Source organism: Oreochromis niloticus, linkage group LG16 (assembly GCF_001858045.2).
Source record: "Oreochromis niloticus isolate F11D_XX linkage group LG16, O_niloticus_UMD_NMBU, whole genome shotgun sequence".
Classification (NCBI taxonomy): Eukaryota; Metazoa; Chordata; class Actinopteri; order Cichliformes; family Cichlidae; genus Oreochromis; species Oreochromis niloticus.
This window is the reverse complement of record NC_031987.2, coordinates 6531683-6552494: the sequence shown is the minus strand read 5'-3', so window position 1 is coordinate 6552494 and position 20812 is coordinate 6531683. Positions and strand designations below refer to the sequence as shown.

The 20812-nt window shown below is 41.0% G+C and overlaps 1 protein-coding gene across 16 annotated transcripts in view; it reads left to right on the top strand.

The window, feature by feature from the left end:
- Positions 1–20812, top strand: part of tns1b (tensin 1b) — a 190807-nt gene that overhangs the window by 24024 nt on the left and 145971 nt on the right. For 12 of the 16 annotated variants that reach the window (XM_025903839.1, XM_025903849.1, XM_025903835.1 and 9 more), the window contains exon 1: positions 9339–9455. The exons of 2 other annotated variants lie outside the window; for them this stretch is intronic. In XM_025903839.1, the coding sequence (XP_025759624.1) occupies positions 9354–9455 (102 nt within the window). In that variant the 5' untranslated portion in view covers positions 9339–9353. Of the gene's footprint in view, positions 1–1690; positions 1839–9338; positions 9456–17133; positions 17646–20812 lie in introns of those variants that run through there. 2 more of the 16 variants (XM_025903842.1, XM_025903836.1) reach the window with 2 other exon arrangements.

Genomic DNA, 20812 nt, shown 5'->3' with positions numbered 1-20812 from the left:
CACCTCGGCCAGCACATTAGTGCTTTAATTTATCTGTTTAGAAGAGTTTCCTACCTCCTGCAACATTACAAAAGGAAAAAAGTCAGCATAATGCTATAGACAGTACCCACAGAGAATTGCACTTCTCAGCTTTGCACTTTCCTCTTTTAGCCCTTTTTAAAAATTCTTATATTCATCAAACTTGCCAGATTCACAAAAATCTCTCCATCTATAAGAAGGAGCCCTAGAAAAGATGTGACCCCACAGAGCTCATCTCTGATTTCAAGACCATCTGGGATTAAATCTAAATACGAACTGTGGCAAGTTCTCCAAACTCGGTTAGATGGTGGAGCAATGCTTAGGCCTGTTATCGCTCCTTCTCTGTGGATTTTGCATGTTATCAGAGAAATGCATGTTAGGCTAATTGTTGATGTGTGTTAGAATTTGTGTGAAGGGGTGGAGCTGGCTTTTAGTTAAAAGCAAGAGTGCCAGACTTTGCACAAAAGTATCAAACAGTAGGAGAGCTGTTTCAAAGGTAAATGTATCACCGACGTCGTGAATGAGATTTTCTGTTTAGTGAAGTTTATTGTTGTCTTAAATTTTCTGACCTACACGTTTTAAGCTTCATATAAAGTGCCTTAAATCTTCAGACTTTCTAATCCCAGCAGTGGGTGACAACTCTGGTTGAAAAATGAAGCCTGGTTGGATTTAAGTCTTGATTTATGGTCTTAGTAGTTTAGTATAGTGGTTTCAAGCCTCAGTAGAATGTTGTTAAAGTCAAAAACCTGGCATGAATTTGGATTTTTAGAATGGCAGTATTACTGTTGAAGATAATGCAATTAACTTTTTGCTTGTCATCCAATGCTTAAGTGCCTTGAACCTGCATGTTTTTTCTAATGGGCAACAGGAAACAACTGTTGGCTGCAAAAGAAATCTGAATTGTATAAAAATATATGAAGAAATGACCCCACTGCTTTCTTAATGAATGAATTCAGTAGCAGTTTTCCTGATTTGCTGATGCTATCTCTGATTTCAAGTTTTATTTACTACAGCTTGATGTTAATTTTTTAATTTATGGTCCCGTTTTGAGTAAAATACAAGATAATTTCATGGTATACAGTAAGACTCAGAAACATTGTGGTTTATGTCTCCACTGTAGAACCATGCAGGATCCTTGGTTTCTCACTTCCGTGTGATTGGTGACAAAAATGCTCAACTTTATAGTCAGTGACGTCATTGTGAATGCATCTTTGACATACAGGTTTTTGTCTGTGGGAATGTACAGATTGTTTGCTAGCTTTGTCTTTAAGTTAGTAGTTTGTTATACTTTCTGCCCCCCCCAAAATAATAATAATGATGAGTCTTAAGTAACAAATCAGAAATCAAACTTTTTATATGATTTTTAAACTTTTTTTCTGAAGTAAAATTTCTAGTTTTTATAATTTGCTGGATTTGAAACGTGGTAGCATCTGTCAAAGTTCTAGATTCTAACAGATTATTAGAGAACAACTCTGGTTGTTTTTATCTTAACCTCTGACCTTGGCAAATTTACAAGAAACGATCAGAACAAACAATAGCTCCTGGTATTCTCACTTTCCATGTTATGATCTCTTGACACTGGCTTTCCACGGTGCGTGTGTTTCCTCTCCCTGCACTAACAATACAGCTCAGGAAGTATGTCAGGATAAGGGCCAGACTGTCAGGCTCTTTTTTTTGGTATGTGCATCCAACTTTGTGGGGGACTAACAGAGTCGTGTTAATCCCAGAAAAGCTAGCTCAGTGTTCAAGAAGCTACGGATCTGTTAAAGGGAATTACTGCCCAGGTGTCTTCAAAGTGAACTGCGATGTCCCTCTGGCTGGTAAGTGCTGTTGCAACATGTCATTTTAAACTGTGGGTGATCGGGGTGTCGCTCCTGGTGTTGAGGTCAGTCCAGCCTCAGCATGCACAGCGCCAAAACTTTTTTTTTTCTGCTTTATTTTCAGGTAACTGTTTCAACCACTTTCCAATGTTCCAAACTCTGATTGTTGCAACATTTTTTGACCTCTTTGATTTCTGTTGTCGGTTTTCCCCTTTGTGTAAGAGAGCTAACAAAAAAACAATTTTCACATGTGGTATTACATCTTGGATAAGTCTGTAAACATTTTTATTGAGTGAAAAAGTAGGATGACTCATGCTGATCCAAAATGTCTGTGCAGGACTTTAAAACTGAAAGGTTTAATCATTATCCTGCTTTTGGCTGGAGTCGTGGCTTTTGTTTCTCATGGAATGTTAGAGGTTGTCCTTTTGCAGCTGTAAAATTGTTGTTAACAGGGTCCTTCTTTCCACTTGTAAAGCAGATAACTGTAAAAAGTTCAGTTTAGTTTGATTTGATGTCAAGGTTAATTACATGCAGCTGATTTCTGTGCTGCAGATGATGTCATTTTTACAGCGGAAAGTGACCGCTAGTGTTGTTACAGCTGCTCTTGCTATTGTTTTATGCACTGCTTTCTGCTTTAGAAAAAAAAAGAAACAGACAAGACACTGCCTGACTGTCACAGTGCTTATATTGTCTCCATTTGTCTCTGGCTCATTATCGCATGGACTTGTAAGAGGTGAAAAGTGTTGTGTTTATGAGCCTTGTTTGAAACAAGGTTTGGCTGTGTTAAAATATATAAAAGTCACTCGAAAGTACCTCAATATTAAAATGTAAGAAGTAATGGACAAGGATCCAAGTATATTTTTGTTAAAATATATGAATTACATTGGATGGCAGACAACCTGGACTTGCATCTCTATCTTTTGAAGTGAAATAAATGAAAAAAAGAGAAAAAAAATGTCTATGTTTAGAAGTTGGAGAAGTTGGAACTGTAGCGATTCGTGTTACTGCTCATGCTAGAGGCCAAAGTTTGACACCAAAGATTTTTACACATCATTTTAAAATATGTTATTAGAAATATTATTACTGGTTAGGCATTAAAATTACTGGGTTCAGTTTAGAAAAAGCTTTTAAAGCTTTTCTTTTTTGGTTGCCGTGGTGAAGTCTCCCTGCTTTCACTATAGAAAATATGTCCTTGTGACTCAAAATTCCTTTTGAAATACATTACTTCCACATTCGTGTTCACCGACCGGAAAATGTGATCATTTCTGCCGATGAACATAAAAAGTAGATACATCTTTCTGTTTCACGTTTAGTTGTGAGACTGGGCTGCAGTTGAAAGGCTGTTTCTGCCCTTTTAATTTGTGTCCACTTAAAAAAGTCAGCATCGTTATGAAGTACTTTGTTCCTGTGCTTTAACCTGATAAAATGTTTTTTATGACAAACACTTTGCCTTGTGCCTTCTGTCTGTTTTTTGACCTCGCTCAGTCTGTGCTTCGTCCATTTCTTTCGTCCTGTCCTCTGATGTGGAGGTGTCCGGAGAGTTAATTACTTTATGGCTTCACAGACCGTAATAACTTTCACACTGAGGACTGTTTTACATAGGGCTGTGAGGTGGACTAACATCTGTCGTGCGCCTGTCAGCTGATTGGACAGAGTTCTTTAAATGACCATCGGGTAATCCGTAATGGCTAAATGTAAATCCTAAAATAATGCATATGTGGTCAGGGTTACGTATACTTAGGAGTACCTACAGTTTGAAAATGAGGTATGACAGTGCTGTCTCTCTAAAAATGGATGTTCGCCGCTTCCATCACCTTGGCCTACAGCTTGTCCATTTGAGCCTCGTCTGGGCTTTTATGAGACAGCTGATGATTGCTCAGTGGCAGACTGATATTTGCTCCAAAGGTGAAGTGGTGACTTTGTGTACTTTGTGTGTGGTGCCTGCTCGTGTAGATGATAAGTAAAGGTTAAATATCTCACCCTTTCCTTTTTGGAATTTGTAATTTACTCCCCTACAAATGATTGAAGTTGCTAGAGAGTCTTTCCTGTACACTTATGATTTATTAGCTTCATAGCTGCCGTATGCATCTAAAATAATGTAGGAAAAATGGGATGAATTCTGATAAATTTCATTGTAAACCCTAAACCTACCAGTAAGTCTGGACCTTTGTAAACCAAATCCCCAAAAAACAACCAAAAACAACCCATAACTGACATTTTTTTTCTAAACAAATTACCTTTAAGGTTTTATGGAATAAAATATTCCATAAAACAATAACATTTTTCCAAATTTCACCTCTTACTGCAAATCTGAAAATCTGAATCTGTGTATCAGTTGCCTGCAGGTAAAAACTACAATCTTTGCAGTGCCTTCTTCCACCTAAAGAAGCTTTGGGTTAGCAGCTGGGATTACAGCTTTTCTCAAACCAGCATCTTTCATTGTGCTTTCTATTCTGTCACCAATCCACACATGAATTTTCCATGATTGCTAATTTGCCAAAACTGCTCCCATCTGCCGACTTAAGATAGAGGAGTGTTTCTGTGCTGTGTCAAAAGATGAAATGAGCTTTCACTTAATTCCCTCATGGCAGAAAGCCATGTGCTTAAAGCCGCCAAGCTCTCAATCCCAAAAACGCCTTAGATCAATAATGGGAGGGGCAGGAGCTAGTTGCAACATCAATCACAACCACTTTGTTGGAGGCAGAAATATGAAGTGGAATATTTAAACAAATGGGTCTCCAGTGCAAATGGTATTATTGGCTATTAGTTAACTTCATTGTAGATTTGTTCTGCCTTCTAGTGATGCAATGATTGCTAACAGATCCTGGACGTATTTACAGGAATAACTGTCTCTTACTGCAGTCATGTGCATACTGGGTATAACCAGCAAGGCCTTCATGATTTAGTTAAGGCTTGGGCAGAGACTGGCACTCACTACTGATAGCTGAAATGTATGTAAAATATGGAATAAAGATGAAAGAGTCTGCAGTGCACTGCAGCGTCTGCACTTAATAAGTCTCATGAGAAGGTTGCGACTAACTGGCGATGCCTATTGAATATAAAACGCTACATTTTCAATGTGGAGTTCATATGCTAGACGTTATTTTGTTGCCCCGTTAGATGTGATGTTCTGGGAAAATGGGATGATGTAATTCCTGAGTGGAGAAAAAAAGTATAACCCAGATGGCATTAAAACAGTTTTTCTTTATCAATGCTTTTAGAAATCCACTGCATTTTACTGATACACAATATCAAATTAAAGTGACAAATGGATGCCACCAGCTGGGACTAAAACATCCCAGTGAACCCTCCCACATTAAGACCATGACTGGCCACTTCCCCTCGTATTCTCCCAGAAACAATGACCCTTCACTCCCTCACCTCTTGTCTGGTTTCCTAGAATGGACAACAGAGCTGACGTTGCCAGATTGAGACTTGAAACCAGCCCATTGTTTGTCCCGCAGAGAGGCAGGAAGTGTGCATAGTGTTGTCCCTGCGCCTTCTCTGGAACTTCTCTCCCTTTGCCAGTATTGTGTAAATGTAGTATTGTGTAGGCTTAAAGCTCTTGATAGGTTGGTGTAATGGTGAGACCTTGCCTTCGCTTGAGAACTTACAGTAGCTTCACTCTCAAAGTGTCTGCAAGAATAGAATCATATCTGCTAAATGCTCTTTTTTGATACATAAATGGTCCCTTGTGTGTTTCAGTAACTGAAATTTTAAATTTGTAGAAATCTGCAATTGTCTTCAGAACCAGCACACTGCTTGCTCATCAAAGTAAACTGGAATCTTATTTTGTGCTTTGTTTGCATTTGTATTTATATGCTTAGAATTTATATACTCGCTTCTATACCCTCAGTCTTAGGCTGCACAGACATGAATGTAATTGCTCGTCACATATCATATCACCATTTTTGCAGTGAGGTCTTCTAGTTTCCCCAGGCAGTTTTGTTTTCTGTATAATACACAAAGCATCTGTCCATATATCAGGACATTTATGTTTAGTGAATGTTAAATGAATGCTTGTCAGAAATGCTTGAGGAAGTAAGCTAAATGTGTCTAAGTCGGCTTTAGCTATGGGAAGCTGGGAAAGTAGAGATGGATGAGTAAACTAGGGAAACAAATCATTAAATTTGATCTCGTGGAGCATAAAATCCTGAAAGTTTTAACTCTCTAGGGTTATATCAAGCAAACCCTTTAATAAACTTTTAATCTGTTGAAAAAAAAATGGGGGGGGAAAAGGTAGCTAACTTGCTAACAGATAGTTCAGCTAGGATACTTATCACATAAGTCTTCAAGGGTCTGCGTGAGTCTGAGTGACATAAATTTCATCATTAGGTGATGAATTCACCTAAGGGTCCATGCGGATGTCCACACGCCTGCTGCTCCTGCTAAGAATTTGCATTAGACCAACAATGGATAATAGACTTTCAGATATCAAAGTGTAACCATCTTCACATTTTCCAACATCTTTTAGGCATTTTTAAAAAAAATCTGTGGCAGGCTATGGAAAAGGCTGACTGTAACAAACCACAGAGCGGGAACAAAAAGCTAAGAATATACCCAAATAGGCCTTAACGGCCTATCTTATGGCCTTTTCACCAAAGAGTCACAGTCTTTCTTTTCTGATTTCTCTGAGGGGAAGCAATGAGAGTGAGCTGCTGTTGTGAGGTTTTCCAAATAAAGAGCCAACTATTCCATTTTCTGAATTCTTTAAATGGTAAATTGTCTCATGATCAGTGTTGGGTAAGTTACTTTAAATTAGTAACTTAGTTACATTACTAGTTACTTCTCTAAAAAAGTAACTCAGTTACTTCAAGTTACTCGTTACTTTCAGAGTAACTAGTTACTAGGGAAAGTAACTTTGGTTTTACTCAGAATTCTCTTGTTAATGTGTTGCTTCCGTAACTGGATACCCAGCCAGACTACCAGTCTTCTAGCTTGCTTACTTGCCACAAGTGCACTGTGCCACCTACCAATAGAACGGAAAAAATAATGCGCACATTTCCACGAGAGAAATCCCACGCCTGGACCGTCGTTGACCGCCGCCATGATTCTAGCCTGCTTTTTACATCCAACACAAAAACTGCAGTCGTGGTGCTTTTGATTGTACTCAGAACTTGGAAATTCTGCCTTCTGAATAGGAAGATGTAGGTAACACCAGACTGCAGATGAGCTGCATACAGAGCTGGACTGGGACAAAACAATCGTCCCGGGCATTTTGACTAGAGACCGGCCCACCATTATAGGAAAAATCATAAAGCCTTTGAATGAAAACAAACACTGTTGTGACAGTGATGTACACTGTTCTGATGGTATATATGTATCAATCTATCAATCGTTTGTTGTAAGACTCAGATAATTATTATTTTTAAAAGCGAGACATTTTAAATGAGAATAATAAAGAAAAGTATTTCCTTGTGCCCCCCTTTCCCTGTTAATGCCCTACCTGGCCCCCTGGCAACACTTTGCTAGACCCGCCCCTGCACAGTTACCAGCTGTCAGCTACTTGGAAAAGGATCCTGGTGTTATTTGTCTCTCAGAAACAGCTCATAACTTCCCTTCAACTCATTCATGTCACCTAAAAGGTAAACCTGTTTCTCCATCACCTGTTCAGCTCTGATGATTCAGTAAGGACATCTCCTGGTTTCATCTGCATGTTTCCCTCTCACCAGATAACCAAACCGATATCATGACCAGCAGCTTTACAGCTGTGACTCCAACAAACATCAGCTGATACTAGAAATTAATATTAAATAAATTCTAACAACAGCTGATCAAGCTTAAACGTGCTGCTGTTGTTTAACGCGACATCCGCTGGTTTCCTCTTTCTGGCGCAAAGTGGGCGATAAATAAACAAGAGAGAAAAGCCGATCAGCTGATCATTGATCAGTTTCGTGATTGAAGTAGAAACGGGAGAGAATGAGAGAAGAAGAGGCAGCTGTGCAGCTTCAGCTTTGTGTCTTTTTCATTGTAGCTGAAGTCCGGGACAAACTGTGTTCCTTTTCACCTCAATACGAAACGCGTAATATTTTCTCTGAATACCAGACGATTCTGTTTTTTACGGGACGGTTGGCAACTCTAATAATTAACCGTAAGAACAAAATAAAGTTCAACATCAGTAACATAGCACCCACCCAGCTGTATAGAAACTCCGTCATGCTAGCTAGCACGCAGTACGAAAATGTCAGCATAACGAAAATAAACTCCACCTAAACTTGGTTTATATCTGACCCAGATAGACTGCAGGTCATAACTTCTTACCTGAAGTTCAGTTCACCTGACACTCGGACCGGCGGCCGCTTCGGGTCTCTCCTCTTGCCTCCCTTTTCCTTCATCCACCTGCTGGCTTCCACCACTTGCTAATGTTATTGAATCTGTGGAAGCTCCGCGATATCCACCACACGAAGTAACGAGTAACGAGCCTATCTAAATCCCAGTAACGAGTAACGCGTTCCTGGTTTTGGCATAATAACTAGTTACCGTGCTCGTTACCACAATAATAACGTAGTTACTGTAACGCGTTACTTAATAACGCGTTAGTCCCAACACTGCTCATGATCAGCAATTAGATCAGCAATTAAATTGGGTGAAATTGCAAATTTAATGCGGAGAATTTAGATAATCACAAGCCTCCTTTTGTAATTTCACACACTTTCTTGCTCTTCCTCAAATGTAAAGCAAGTTAGGAGCCATTGATTTCAATTGCCTTCCACTTTATCCAATAAGGAAAGCTTAGGCACCCAACTAATCACTCAAGATGCAAATGGACTCAGAGGCTCCATGTACCATTTATGATTGGTCAGAATCTGCCAGTCTTCATTAAAAGCCCCCCTGAAAGCTCCAAAGGCACCAGCATCCTCCACTGAGTGCAAATACTGCATTCATTTGATTCTTTTTGGGTTCTTTGACTGTAAGCTGCAAACAAGATGTGCTTGAATTATCAACTGGAGCACACCAGCTTTGTAGTATACATCATTATTTAAACTGCTGATGACGGACTGCTTGCCCACTCAACACATTTCGGATTTATTGTTCTTTCTCTCTTCAAGCCATCCCCCACTGGTCTACATTAAATTTAAGACCCCCCTCCTTTTTCCATCACTATAAGTGCCTCATTCTTAACCAGACGGCTCTGCCTGACCCATCTCACCACCGCCCACTTCTGTCTTCCCCTCTCCTAATCTTTTTCCTCCTCATGCTTTGAATGGCAGATCCTGCAGCATCCACAGAAAGATGGAGGGATGCTGTAGGGATGCTAGACAAGAGAGCGAAGAAGGCATTTACGAGTAAAGTGCACTTTATGGGAATCTCCAGTTTTTAAAACACAAGAAAAAGCTACCTTTTCTTGGACTGGATGAAAAGCCATCCCGGGATTCTCTCCAGGACACACTGCTAAAGTCTTTGCACCTCTGGACACGGCTCTTGAAGGACAGGCTAGGAAGGGAGGGGAGACAAAGCAAGGAGATACAGGATACGGTAGAGGACGCGAGGAGGTTTTTTTTTTTTCACGAGAGAATGGGCGGACTAGGCTGGTGTCTCACCACCGTCTTCAGTTGGGCAAAATTTTTCTTCTATTGCATCTTTCCTTTCTGGAAGCCAGGGAAAAGCAAAAACAAGGTACAGCTGGTATTTTAGATGTATTTACCTTCAATAAAATATAATTTTGATGTCTTATTTTTTTAATTTAAGAGGCAGGAACCTTTATATTGAACTTGACTTTTTGGTGTCTCTAGCTGCTGCCTATAGCTCAGTGCTGAGGTGGGCTGGGTTAAGACCATACTTTAGCGGTGTAGCAGTGTCACTTTGTCAGTCTTTCAGTTTGGTTCAAAATGAAATATCTATGTGCTGAAATGCAACTCATGGTTTCAAGAAAGTGCAGTTTAATGATGCTGGTGCCCCTCTTGAATTTCCTCTTGCTCCACAGCGAGGTTTACATTTGCGGTTTTGACTGAAATGCTTGGATAGTATTGGAAGGATTATAATATGAACTGAGATGGATATTCCAAAATATTCAAGTCAAGTAATGCAGACTTTACAAAGCTCCTCTACAGTATGTTCAAGGTGGCAGATTGTGCACCGGGTCATTGCATAATAAAGACAGAGCTGGCATTTCCAACTTTTCAGCGTGCAAGGTCCAGTATAGAAGGGGGCATGTGTAACCCCAGCCACAATCTTTTCATAACCTAAGTATTTTTCCTTATTTATTTTTATTTATTTTTTTTTTGCCAAACCAAGTAGGTTTTTCTGTGCCTTAACTGCAGTAGTTAGTTTTTTTTGTCTTTAATCTAATGTCTAAACATGGCCAGCAAAATAATATTAAAAAGAAAACAAATGTAGGGGGAATAAAACTCGTTGAACTAATGTGATGAACATGGTAAAAATCATACCTTCTAAACAATAGTGCATTGTCTTTGTTGTTATTATTATGAGCATGCTTTGCAGGAAGGAAAACTTGTCACAGATTTAGATGCAGCTTTAGCTCATCTGTAGAGAACACTGGGTGTGATCGCTGTATGAGAAGTTATTTATTATTCTCGTGATTAAGATCTGCAGTTGCCAAATGACAAAGGAAATTTAATATTTGTGTGATGCTCAGCAGCCTGGCATGGTATGATGAGCTGGAGAGATAAGCGCGTTGGCACAGACACGTCAGAACAGCAGGATATTGGCAGATTGACTTGACATGGCACTTTTTCTGATTGTAGGCCTGTGTTGATGAACAGAGCCATTAATCCTGTAAAAGCAGCCACTGCTCAGTGTGTTCACACATCCTGATATGAACACAGCCACTCGCCAAACTCCGCCCTTTGTTGCACTTGAAAGATTCAGGTGAATATTGTACTGCATATTGTAACTCACACTGTTTATTTTATTAGTTTTTGATTTATGTGACTTTCTTATTTGACATCAAAATTATCTGTCAGCTAGAATCTTTAACTGTGAATGTGCTTATTACGAACGGAATATATCCTGTAATATATCTTATCTCATTGAGGTCAGAAGTATAAAACATATTTCTTATCATGACAAGATTTTTTTTGTGTGTGAATTTTGTTTGTTTGCTGTGCTTGCTACTTATTTCCCCTGGAGGATATAAAAGGCTCTAATAGGAAGATCACATCATTATGGCTTTGCTTTGGTTGGTTTCTTTTCATTAATTTGTAATTGCTATTAAAAAAACTAAGTCATATACTCTGAAGAGATTGCAAATATTAGGAATGCAGAGAGAGAGTTGTAGAAATAAGTTTACCATGCATTTGGGTGAATCCGTGTAGGTGGAGAGGATATTTGGATAACCAAGGCCAATGCATTTTATTATTTATTTGATAACTGCTTAAAAAGAGCGTTAAATCTGGCCTTTACATGCCCAGACCTAACCACTCACAGGTGAGGTGAATAACACTGGCACCTGTTAGTGGGCGGGATATATCAGAAGGACAGTGAACAATTGGTCCTGAAAGCTGATGTGTTAGAAGGTGGAAAAACGAGCAGGCATGAGGATTTGAGCAAGTGGGCTCGGCCCAAACTAAAGGCTACATGGTTGGGTCCAAAACCGCAGCCCTTGTGGGGTGTTCACAGTCTGCAGTGGTCAGTATCTATCAAAAGTGATCCAAGGAAGGAATAGCAATGACCCCGGGACAGGTTCATGGAGAAAAACTCATGCATGTTGGGAAAAAGGCTGGCTGTGTTGTCCGATTTACAGATGAGTTGATGCTGGTTTGGATAGAAAGGTGTCAGAACACACAGTGCATCGCAGCTGTTTGCTGTTTTGGCAGCACAATATTAAGCAGGTGGTCATAATTTTATTCCTGATTCCTAATTCCCTGCTGCTGCCACTGGTTTTAAAATGAAACTGCCAACAGTTTTTATATATGTTGTGGCATTTCAATCACTTCATCAGGCATCTGTGTTTACAGTCTTTTAATGGAGTACAGTGCTGTTTTTGGCAGGTGTCATTCAAAAAGCAAACATCTGGATTTATTGTTAATAGGCTATCTAGTAATCAAATTGCCTTTATTTCCCAGCTGTGTACTATTCATTGTATCAATTAAGGTTTTAGATAAATTAAAATTGAAATATATAATTATCTCCATATGGACCACATTATCATTTGGAGCATTGTTATTTTTATTGTTATTGTTAGTATTGCTATGTAATAAGGAACATAACAGATGGAGTCACCTGGGTCATCTATGGCTTTAAAGGGCCTTTTCACTAATGAACCTTGGAGTCTTTTAAAGAATAGGCCTGACCACCCTGAAATGCCTCACATCGTGTACTGCAGCCGTGTTATTGTTGCTTTCATGGGTCAGTGTGTTCTGGTGTTGGGCGGACGGTCCTTCCTCTCAGCAGAAAGAACAGAGGAAAAACGTGCACACACATGTGAGTGTTCTCACAGGGAGGGCGGCGGGCCTGCATTGTTTGCAACAGATGGGAGTCACAGGGGTGTGTGTGTGTGTGTGTGTGTGTGTGTGTGTGTGTGTGTGTGTGTGTGTGTGTGTGTGTGTGTGTGTGTGTGTGTGTGTGTGTGTGTGTGTGTGTGTGTGTGTGTGTGTGTGTGTGTGTGTGTGTGTGTGTGTGTGTGAGGCCTGCTGGAGTGTGTTCTTCCTCTGTCTGTCAACAAGTGAACTCCCCTTCATGTAGCACGTCAGTACATCGGCCAAGATCACAGAACACACCCCTCTGCTGTTTGCACATTCACTCTCCCTTTATCCGCCTGCTTATCTACTATCTTCATCTATCTGTGTGATCACTGACTACAGACCCCTGTTTTTTTTTCAGGTTTTCTTTTTGTTTGTTTCTCTTCCCCTCTTTTTCATCCATGTCTGATAGCCTTTGCTTATTTTTTCTTCTTTTATCAGTTCAATCTTTCTTTTTTTTCTTCTGTCTCTTGTTTTGAGCCCGTTGTAACAGGCTGGGCAGCTTTAATCCCACTCAGCTGTTTATCCGTCTTTATATGGTTCAAGGACAGTGATCCGACAGCAGTTAATCTTCTTAATTGTCTCGCTGTCCGCTCTTGGCTCTGGTTTTACAAAAGAAACAGAAATGGTCAAGGTTAAAGATGTACTAAAACAAATTATTCGAGTTATCTAATTAGTCGTAGAAACATGCCCTTCTTTCCTTTCCTGCATTACAAGTCCCTCAGTCTCTGTAGTCCCTCTTTATAATTTATGACTGGGCTACACCAAACAGCCACAACATTAAAACCACTAACAGGTGAAATAAGTAATATAATTCATCCTGTTACAAAAAGCTGCCATTCTTCTGGATGTTACTTTGATATCTGTGGACCACTTCCAGCAGGACAGGGCATCCAGCCACACCACAAACTTGCTCATGAACCCGAGCTGACCTGACTTCAAACTCCCCAGATCAAACTGAACATCTGCGTGATGCACCACAACAAGCCCAGTCCATGTAGGCTCCAACCACTAGAAACAAAGCAGTGTCAGATACCCCCAATGAAGTCCACACCCCAACAGATTAGAGCTGTTTTGGTGGCAAAAGGGGAACCCGGACAATAGTTGGGTGTTGGTTTTAGTTGTTTTGGTTGATCGCCGTTTGAACAAATACTTGATAATAAATCAGGGATGCAGTTTGTTAAAAAACCACCAGTGGGTGCTGCTGCTGCACTTAGTTTCTGTTTGATTTTTGGTGGTCTTATAGTAAAATCAAGTGACTGGGGTAAAAAAGACTTTGAGTATCTTGTAGAAATCCATTAACCTGATACAATTTGCCTCTGTTACTGTATATAGAAGGTGTTATGACTATCAAAAAATAAATAATGCATCATGCACTGTTACGTGAGAGTGTGTTGACAGATAATGTGGAGGATGACTTTATGCAAGAACATAGTGTGCAGTGCTATGACTGCTTTTATTTCAGTACAGCTAAGCTCTGCTGGACAACTCTTCAGTGCTCTGTCATTCACTGACAGTTATGATTGGGAAGGGCACTGGATTGATTTCACACATGGGGGGACGGGGGCAAGAAGAAAGAAGTAAACAAACAAACAAAGCTTCCTGTCCTGTCATTTCTCAGATGGTAATCAAGCTGCTGACCTTGTGGTCAAAAAGCCAATGTCTTGCCACCTACAGCTCTGCCACAGTATAATTTAAGAAGCTAAGGTAGTAATTTCTACCTGACATTTTTTTTTTTTTTTTTTTTTAGAATGTAGAAAAACGATGGGGTGTTAAATGATGTCCAAAAACAAGTTGATTTCCAGCAACATGTCAGCTGTGCTCTCCCATCAACATGTGTGCCAGACAGTGTAAAGTCTGTGTTGATGTTCAAGTGCTGAATGTTAAGTTGCAGTTAGTTTGTGTTTGGTCTTTGTTTTTTGTGCAAGTGTGACAGGATAAGCATTGCTCCTGGAGCTGCGTGTCATTAAGGCAAAGGCTTCTCAATGAGAGATTTGAGATGTCTGCCTCTATTAACTATGCAAAGATACTAACTACAGTGGTGGTGGTGGGGGGGGGTTGTTTGTTTTTGGAAAAAAAAAAATCAGACAAAAACAAGAAGTCTTAATATTTAAATAATGTGTTTGACTGGGACCAGCAGTGCAGGGGTTAGCACCATCTCCTTAGACCTAGAAGGTCCTGGGTTAGAATCCACTAGATGGCTGAAGTTTGTATCCCTGTAATCTGCACAGTCTGACTTACGCCTACAGTCCAGAGACATGCATATTGGGTAAATTTGATGTTTCTAAATTGGCCGTAGGTGTAAATGTGAGCATGAATAGTTATGTCTCTCTCTGTTAACCCTGCAACAGACTGGTCAACTGTTCATGGTGTACACTGGTTCTTGCCCCGTGACAGCTGGGATAACCTTCAGCCCCCACCCTGAACTGCAAAGGTGGAGGTAGATGTATGTACTGGATGGCAATGAGGGACGAGGGATTATCATAATCCGTGACTTAACAGGACTGTGTGATAGGGCTTTAGCTGCCTCTAAGTGGCCAAAACTCATTAACACAACATCTTAATAAAGAAGTTAAGAAATTTTAAAATGTGTCTAAAACTTACAAACTTTTGAAAACTCTGTGAGAAAGTTGGTCCTGGTCACTGGTAATGATTTACTGACCACTAAACCATCCAACTCTCATTAAATGATAGCATTTAATTAATGAAAGCACCATTAACTGAAGCAATTATAAACCCATTTAGGACTCACCCGTACTGATGATAGGTGGTCCTCCTGAAGAACAGTTTTTAATCTGAAAGTGTGAATTGAAGTCCTGCGTACTATATAACATCTTGTTGTGTCAGGCTTTGCATCCTTGTGTGTGTCCGTGCGTTTTTCGTTTTGTCTGTAACCTCGTCTCCTTTAGCGAATGTCTGTGTAGGTGGTGGCCTGCAGGAAATACTGGGCCACTAATCCTCTGTGCCAAAGGGTGAGTATGTATGACTGTTTCTGTGTGTGGGTGGGTTTGTGTATTTACACACCATGTGAGAAAATTGTGAAGATGTGCGCGAGAGGGTGGAGAAGAAAAAGGTGGTTATTGGTGGATGTTTGTGTATATGAATGTGGTGAACTTGATAGTTTAAATGACATGTGTTTGTGTTTTGAGGAAATAGTGGGCTGGGATTTTTGAGTGTTTTTGTTTATCTCTGATGGGAAATGATGGGTTTGAGAGCACACGTGGGTAGACTCGAGTAGTATGGAGGATTGTGTGTGCGTTTGTGTGTGCGCGCGTGTGCATGAAAAACCTGCAGAAAGGGATAGAGTCATGGGGCTAACATGGCCATTGATGAGCAGTGAGAACTTAATGAGGCAGCTTTTACTTCCTGGCCCCTGTGTTCTTTCTCCCTTTTGTAAAGTGTGAAGTGGGGGGTGGGGGTGGGGTTGGGGTCTGTTTAAAGCCACCTACTGTCACTAACCAAGCATGTGTGTTTTTTTTTTTTTTTTTTTTTTTTAACTTTTGTATTTCTGCACATAAGAGATAAAATGTCAGTCAAATTCCATGTACTGGTCGAGCACCAAAACTGCAGTTCCTGGAGTGACCACCAGCGGCTGTCCCCATAGACTACCATCTTAAAATGACCAACTTTAAAGTACAAACAAACATGACCCTGATACTGGTTGGTGCCTCATTGGCAATCGCATGTCGCTATTGAAATCTGTGGTTGTCGTAAATTGATGGGAATTGTTCACTGAAGTTGGTCATTCCTTCGTTCATTATTGCGGTAATGTCTTGTGCCATTTCACACTCCTAGTTGTAGTTAGGTTGAGGCTGACGGTGCATGTCATAACAAGCAGCTGCTGTTTTAGAGCAGCGTGGTCAGTTGCAAAGAGGCATATTGTGCTGCTATGAAAACTTCTTTGCAATTGCTTTGGTTGCGAGCAGGTTGCCATGGTAGCTCTGTAGATTGCATGGAAGACACAGCTTGTCTGCAAGCACTTGCCAACTTGTCGCTGAGGGGTGGCGAAACTGAGAACTGCAATGCAAATTGGAAAGGCAGCCTGCTTGCCTTCAAAGTAAAAGTTTTGTGCCTTCTGGCTATAACCAACACATTTCAAAAGGAGCAACTTTTACTTTGAAGGCAAACTGTCTACCACTTGTAAGTAAGGTTTGCACTTGTTTAGACAAGATGGTATTTTCTATGCAAACATGAAAGTGGCAACTCAAAGTGCAGCCCTCTCTTTGTGACAGATTTCTGCGTGCCACTACCAGCAGCCTCTGGCAACCACTCGCCAACTTGTTAGGAATAAACATTTTTCTTGGGCAACCATTTGTTGCTGACCGGTCTCTAAGCCTGTGTGACTGAGGCCTAACTCAGCTGGTTAGATTGTATTAAGGTTTAAAGTTATTGAAGTGCGGCCATCTTTTTATACAATGTTGTGTTGATCTGTAATTTGAATCCAAGCCAAAGGCAGAACTGACCTTTTTTTTTTTTTTTTTTTTTTTTTTTTTTTCTTATTTACATTTTACAAATATTTAGGAAAGCAGGTACCAAAGGAGTTGGTGCAAATTTCCCTTGAGAAAAGACTAGAAAAAATAAAATGCATGTGCCTATTTTTGATTTCTAGAGTGATTGAAAATTGCATTTTTTGATGTCAGGAGAAATGCCAGTGAAGATTTACCTCAAAGGTAGGTAGGTTATGCAGGCGACGTGGAGTTTATGAAATATTAAAATGGGCTTAATACAGAAATGCCCAAGGAAAGCGTGCAGGAGAGAGGGGTAGAAGGTGGGAGGGAGGTGAAGTGCCATGGATGCTGTGCGGGGACGAGCAGGGAGGGGTGAGATCAAGGGATGAATGAAATTAAAAGTGGTGAGGCTTAGAGGGCTAAGGAGGGAGGGAGACATGGGATGAGAGAGAGGGAGAGGAGGCGCAAAAGAGATGGATAATAAGTGGACTATACCCCCTCCCCCTTTGCTCCCGTGGAGAGGTAGGGGCAGCCTGACCCCCCTCAGTTTAAAAAAAAAAAAAAAAAAAAAACCTTTGTGAAACTTTCCCCGGCAGAGGGAACGGGAGGCAGACCGAGCGCAGAGCAGAGGAGAGGCAGTAAGGATCCAATTTAGAGCAGACACAGAGAAGGAAGACAGCAAGCCAGACACTGAGGAAGAGGCAGAAAGAAGAAGCTGTATTTATGTCCAGGATGGTCATGGCTTTGCAGTGCTGGGCTAGTCTTCTTCTTCTTGGATTAAACTTAAGGAAGCCCAGTGGTCTGTAGCAGCAGCACCAGCAGCAGCACCAGCAGCAGCATCACTCCTGTCGGTCACCATGCCGTCTGTCTCCCTCAGCTTGCCCACAGCTCTGGCTGGACCTGCACGCACCTGGGTCTGCCTGTCTTGCATGTTCTGGGTGAGAAAAGTTTCCAGTCAGATATTTTTAGGAGTGCACAGGATGTCTGACAGCAGAAATTTTAGCACAATTTCTCTGCAGCTCTAATATGTCAGAGTGAAATCAAGAGCATAAGTCAGTGGGCTGACTCACGTGGGACATAGTGTGACGATGCAGTGGGCATGATATTTTCTGTAAAAAAAGGTTTATGCTTCAGATTATTTGGGAGCCCTGCTCAGGGGATCTATTGGGTGGTCTGCTTGTCGGGGGTTGGGTGGAGGGTTGGGACCCCGGCTGTGGGGGGCCTTGGCACGGTGACACATTTGAATGTGGGAGATATTATGAAGGAGAACGGGAGGGTGTGCAAACGCGAGACAAACCTCTGCATTGTCTTCTTCGCTTCAGTAACATGTTCTTGTGTTTTCTTTGCTCCGTGTGCACGCTGAAAATTTTTCTGCTCCGACTCTGAGTTGAATTAAATGCTCTCCTTTCTCACCCGTTTCCCACTCCCTCACTCCCCCTGTGTCCCGCTCTGTTTCGCACTAGGTGGTTGGGACACACAGCTATTTTTTGCTTTCTCTTGTATAATTCAATCTGCTGCGCATTCCCGCTCACAGTGAGGGGTTGTTTGTGCACTTGTGTGCCCTCTGGTCAGTGTTTGTGTGTGTGTGAGTGTCCATCCTAAATGTGCTGTGACTACGGTCTCGACATGTCTTAAAACACTGTGAGTGCTTTTCCTAATTTGTGCTGATATGAAAGAACATTCCTTCTGAAATATACGACATTGCTTGCTGCTCTCCACTTTTTTTTTCAGCTGAATAGAGGATGAAAGAGGAGACTGGTTTGAATAGACCATTGAGATCCATCCTTCCCCATTCTGCAGTGGTCCTTTGGGACATGACTGCACACCGCTGGCAGAGCTGCAGCTCTTGGCGAGAGGACTGGATAATCTTACAGAGCTCTTCATCAGTTAATTACCATTCTTTCTTTTGAGGAGCGGGAGGCGAGGTGAAAGAGGGGGGGTTGTAAAAGAATCTCAATGCCCCCCAGCTAAGCTCTGGGTCACTGATTGACTGCATCAGAGCGGTGTATGACAAAGGGAGCTCACTTAAGGGGGCGGGGTTCAATCTGAGCTCCAGTGTTAATAGCAGATCTTTGTTTGGTGCTAAAATGGCCCTAATTTGGGCACACCTTATTCCAGCAGCCTGGTGTTGTGGGTTATACGAGCTTTGCACCCTTCTGACCTGTTTGCTGGACAGACGAATCCTTTATCAAGTTTTTTGGGGGCGGGGTTTATGCTGAAAGAGAAGGTGTCCGTGCACGATCATTTCTGTAATTTCCTAAAACGGGCAGTGCCACTTTAAGGCCAGATCGATCCGAAGAAATGCTGAGGAGAGAAAAGAGCTGAATATTAAACTCCAATCACTTTGGTCTTCCTGAAGTGACTGAAAATGTGTAGGTTTCTCCCGTCTCTGTGATGACTTCTGAGCTTTTGAAGGATAAAACCTCCTAAAGCTATAAACATTTTAATTTTGAAACTTTGTTGAATGAGATATCTTAAAAATGTGTAGCTCTGGAAAACACCCAATGGCAACTTCCAGGGCTGAAATATAAACCATCATCCAGTCTGTGTAGCTTCCCAGTCATCTAGGTCATGGTCATTTTAAGCATTTGCAATGAAGGTAGCTGGACTTCTTTTTGGTTCATTAAGACCTGAAGATTCGTGAAATTTCATCTCATTTAGGAAGCATCTTCAGTTCCAACTACAGAGTTATTAAAACCCCTTCAAGGGTTAAATGCCTGGGACTCTCCATCAATATTTAGAACTGAAGAAGCCTCTCAGATGACACGTGAAATGTTTTCATGAAGTCGAGCTGCCTTCATTGCAAGTGCTTAATAATAAGCAGCAGTTCCTCTAGTGTCCACTTGATGTTCACTTAAAAGAGCGAGTCAGCCTGGATATTAAAATGCCAAACTTTAAACCACAAAGAAATATGTTTAAAATGCTGTTTTCATCTCTAAAGCTAATTGTGGCTTTTATGCCAGCTGTAAAGGTTGTAAAATTTTATGTAACTCATCTATTTAAATTAAATTAATGCTTAAATCTCATCATTGAGGGGCACTGGCACCTTAAGGGACTGTGGGTGTCAACAAAGCCACTATAGATGCTGTTTATTAATTTAAGGGCTGGCATCTGTGCAGCACTATCACAATACGCATAACAGCTGATCTCTGGGCTGTTTTCGTATTTATGCTGTTGTTGGTTCTTTAGTTTTAACCCCTGTCATGGGGAACATAGAAGTCATCATAGATAAAGAGCTTGTTTATAGTGCAGAGAAAGCGAGTGTTAAAAACAGTAAAAGTTATTCACTACAACTTCATGCTCCTATCTCTGCTGTCACTGACTTTTCTGTTTAATTAACTCTTCAACAAATCAGCATTCTGCCAGTCAACGTTGGGCTTTGCACTAACTCTTGGTGAACCAAAAGCAAGCATGTCTGGACTGGGCTGGTCGCATATCCAAAATCTTTGACTTTGCCAAAGACGTGAGGAGACACAAATGTCTTAACATAAATTAGGCTTGAGTTCTAACAAAACCAAGATTGGGAGGGTGAGAGTTCTAAACTTGAGTTGACAAACAGACAGGAGGCGTCATGGTGGCTTTTTTCAGCCTATGATTTACTCGAATTTGTCTTTAAGGAATGTGTTTTACATTGCAGAGACGAGGCGACCCATTGCCACAAATTTCTTTTCCAAGATAAAACATAAAAACAGAAAAGGGACTGTCCATTTGATGATGAAGTCTGCATACTGTAGACGTCCTCCTTGAGCAGATGGGAAAGTGAGTACAGCTGCAAAAGCTGTTATAAAGAGACTGATCTGTAGAATAGAATGATAAAAAGTGGGAGACTGGGCATGTGACAGTGAGTAAGTTCAGATTCAGGAAACAGACTGGCTTCTGGAACTAGACGGGATCTGTTCCTTAGCCTCCAATGGGGAGGGCTTCCTCTTGTCAGACCAGGATAAAGGAAGATTTTTCCAGCATGGAAGCTGTAAGAAAGTCTTAAAGAAATATAGGAAACAGCAGGAGCGACTTGAAGGACGCAGGAAATGAGTAGAAGATGCTGCGGGCGAAACGGGAGGGCAAAGTATTTACGGATGATGAGAAAGGCCTTGAAAGAAGACCT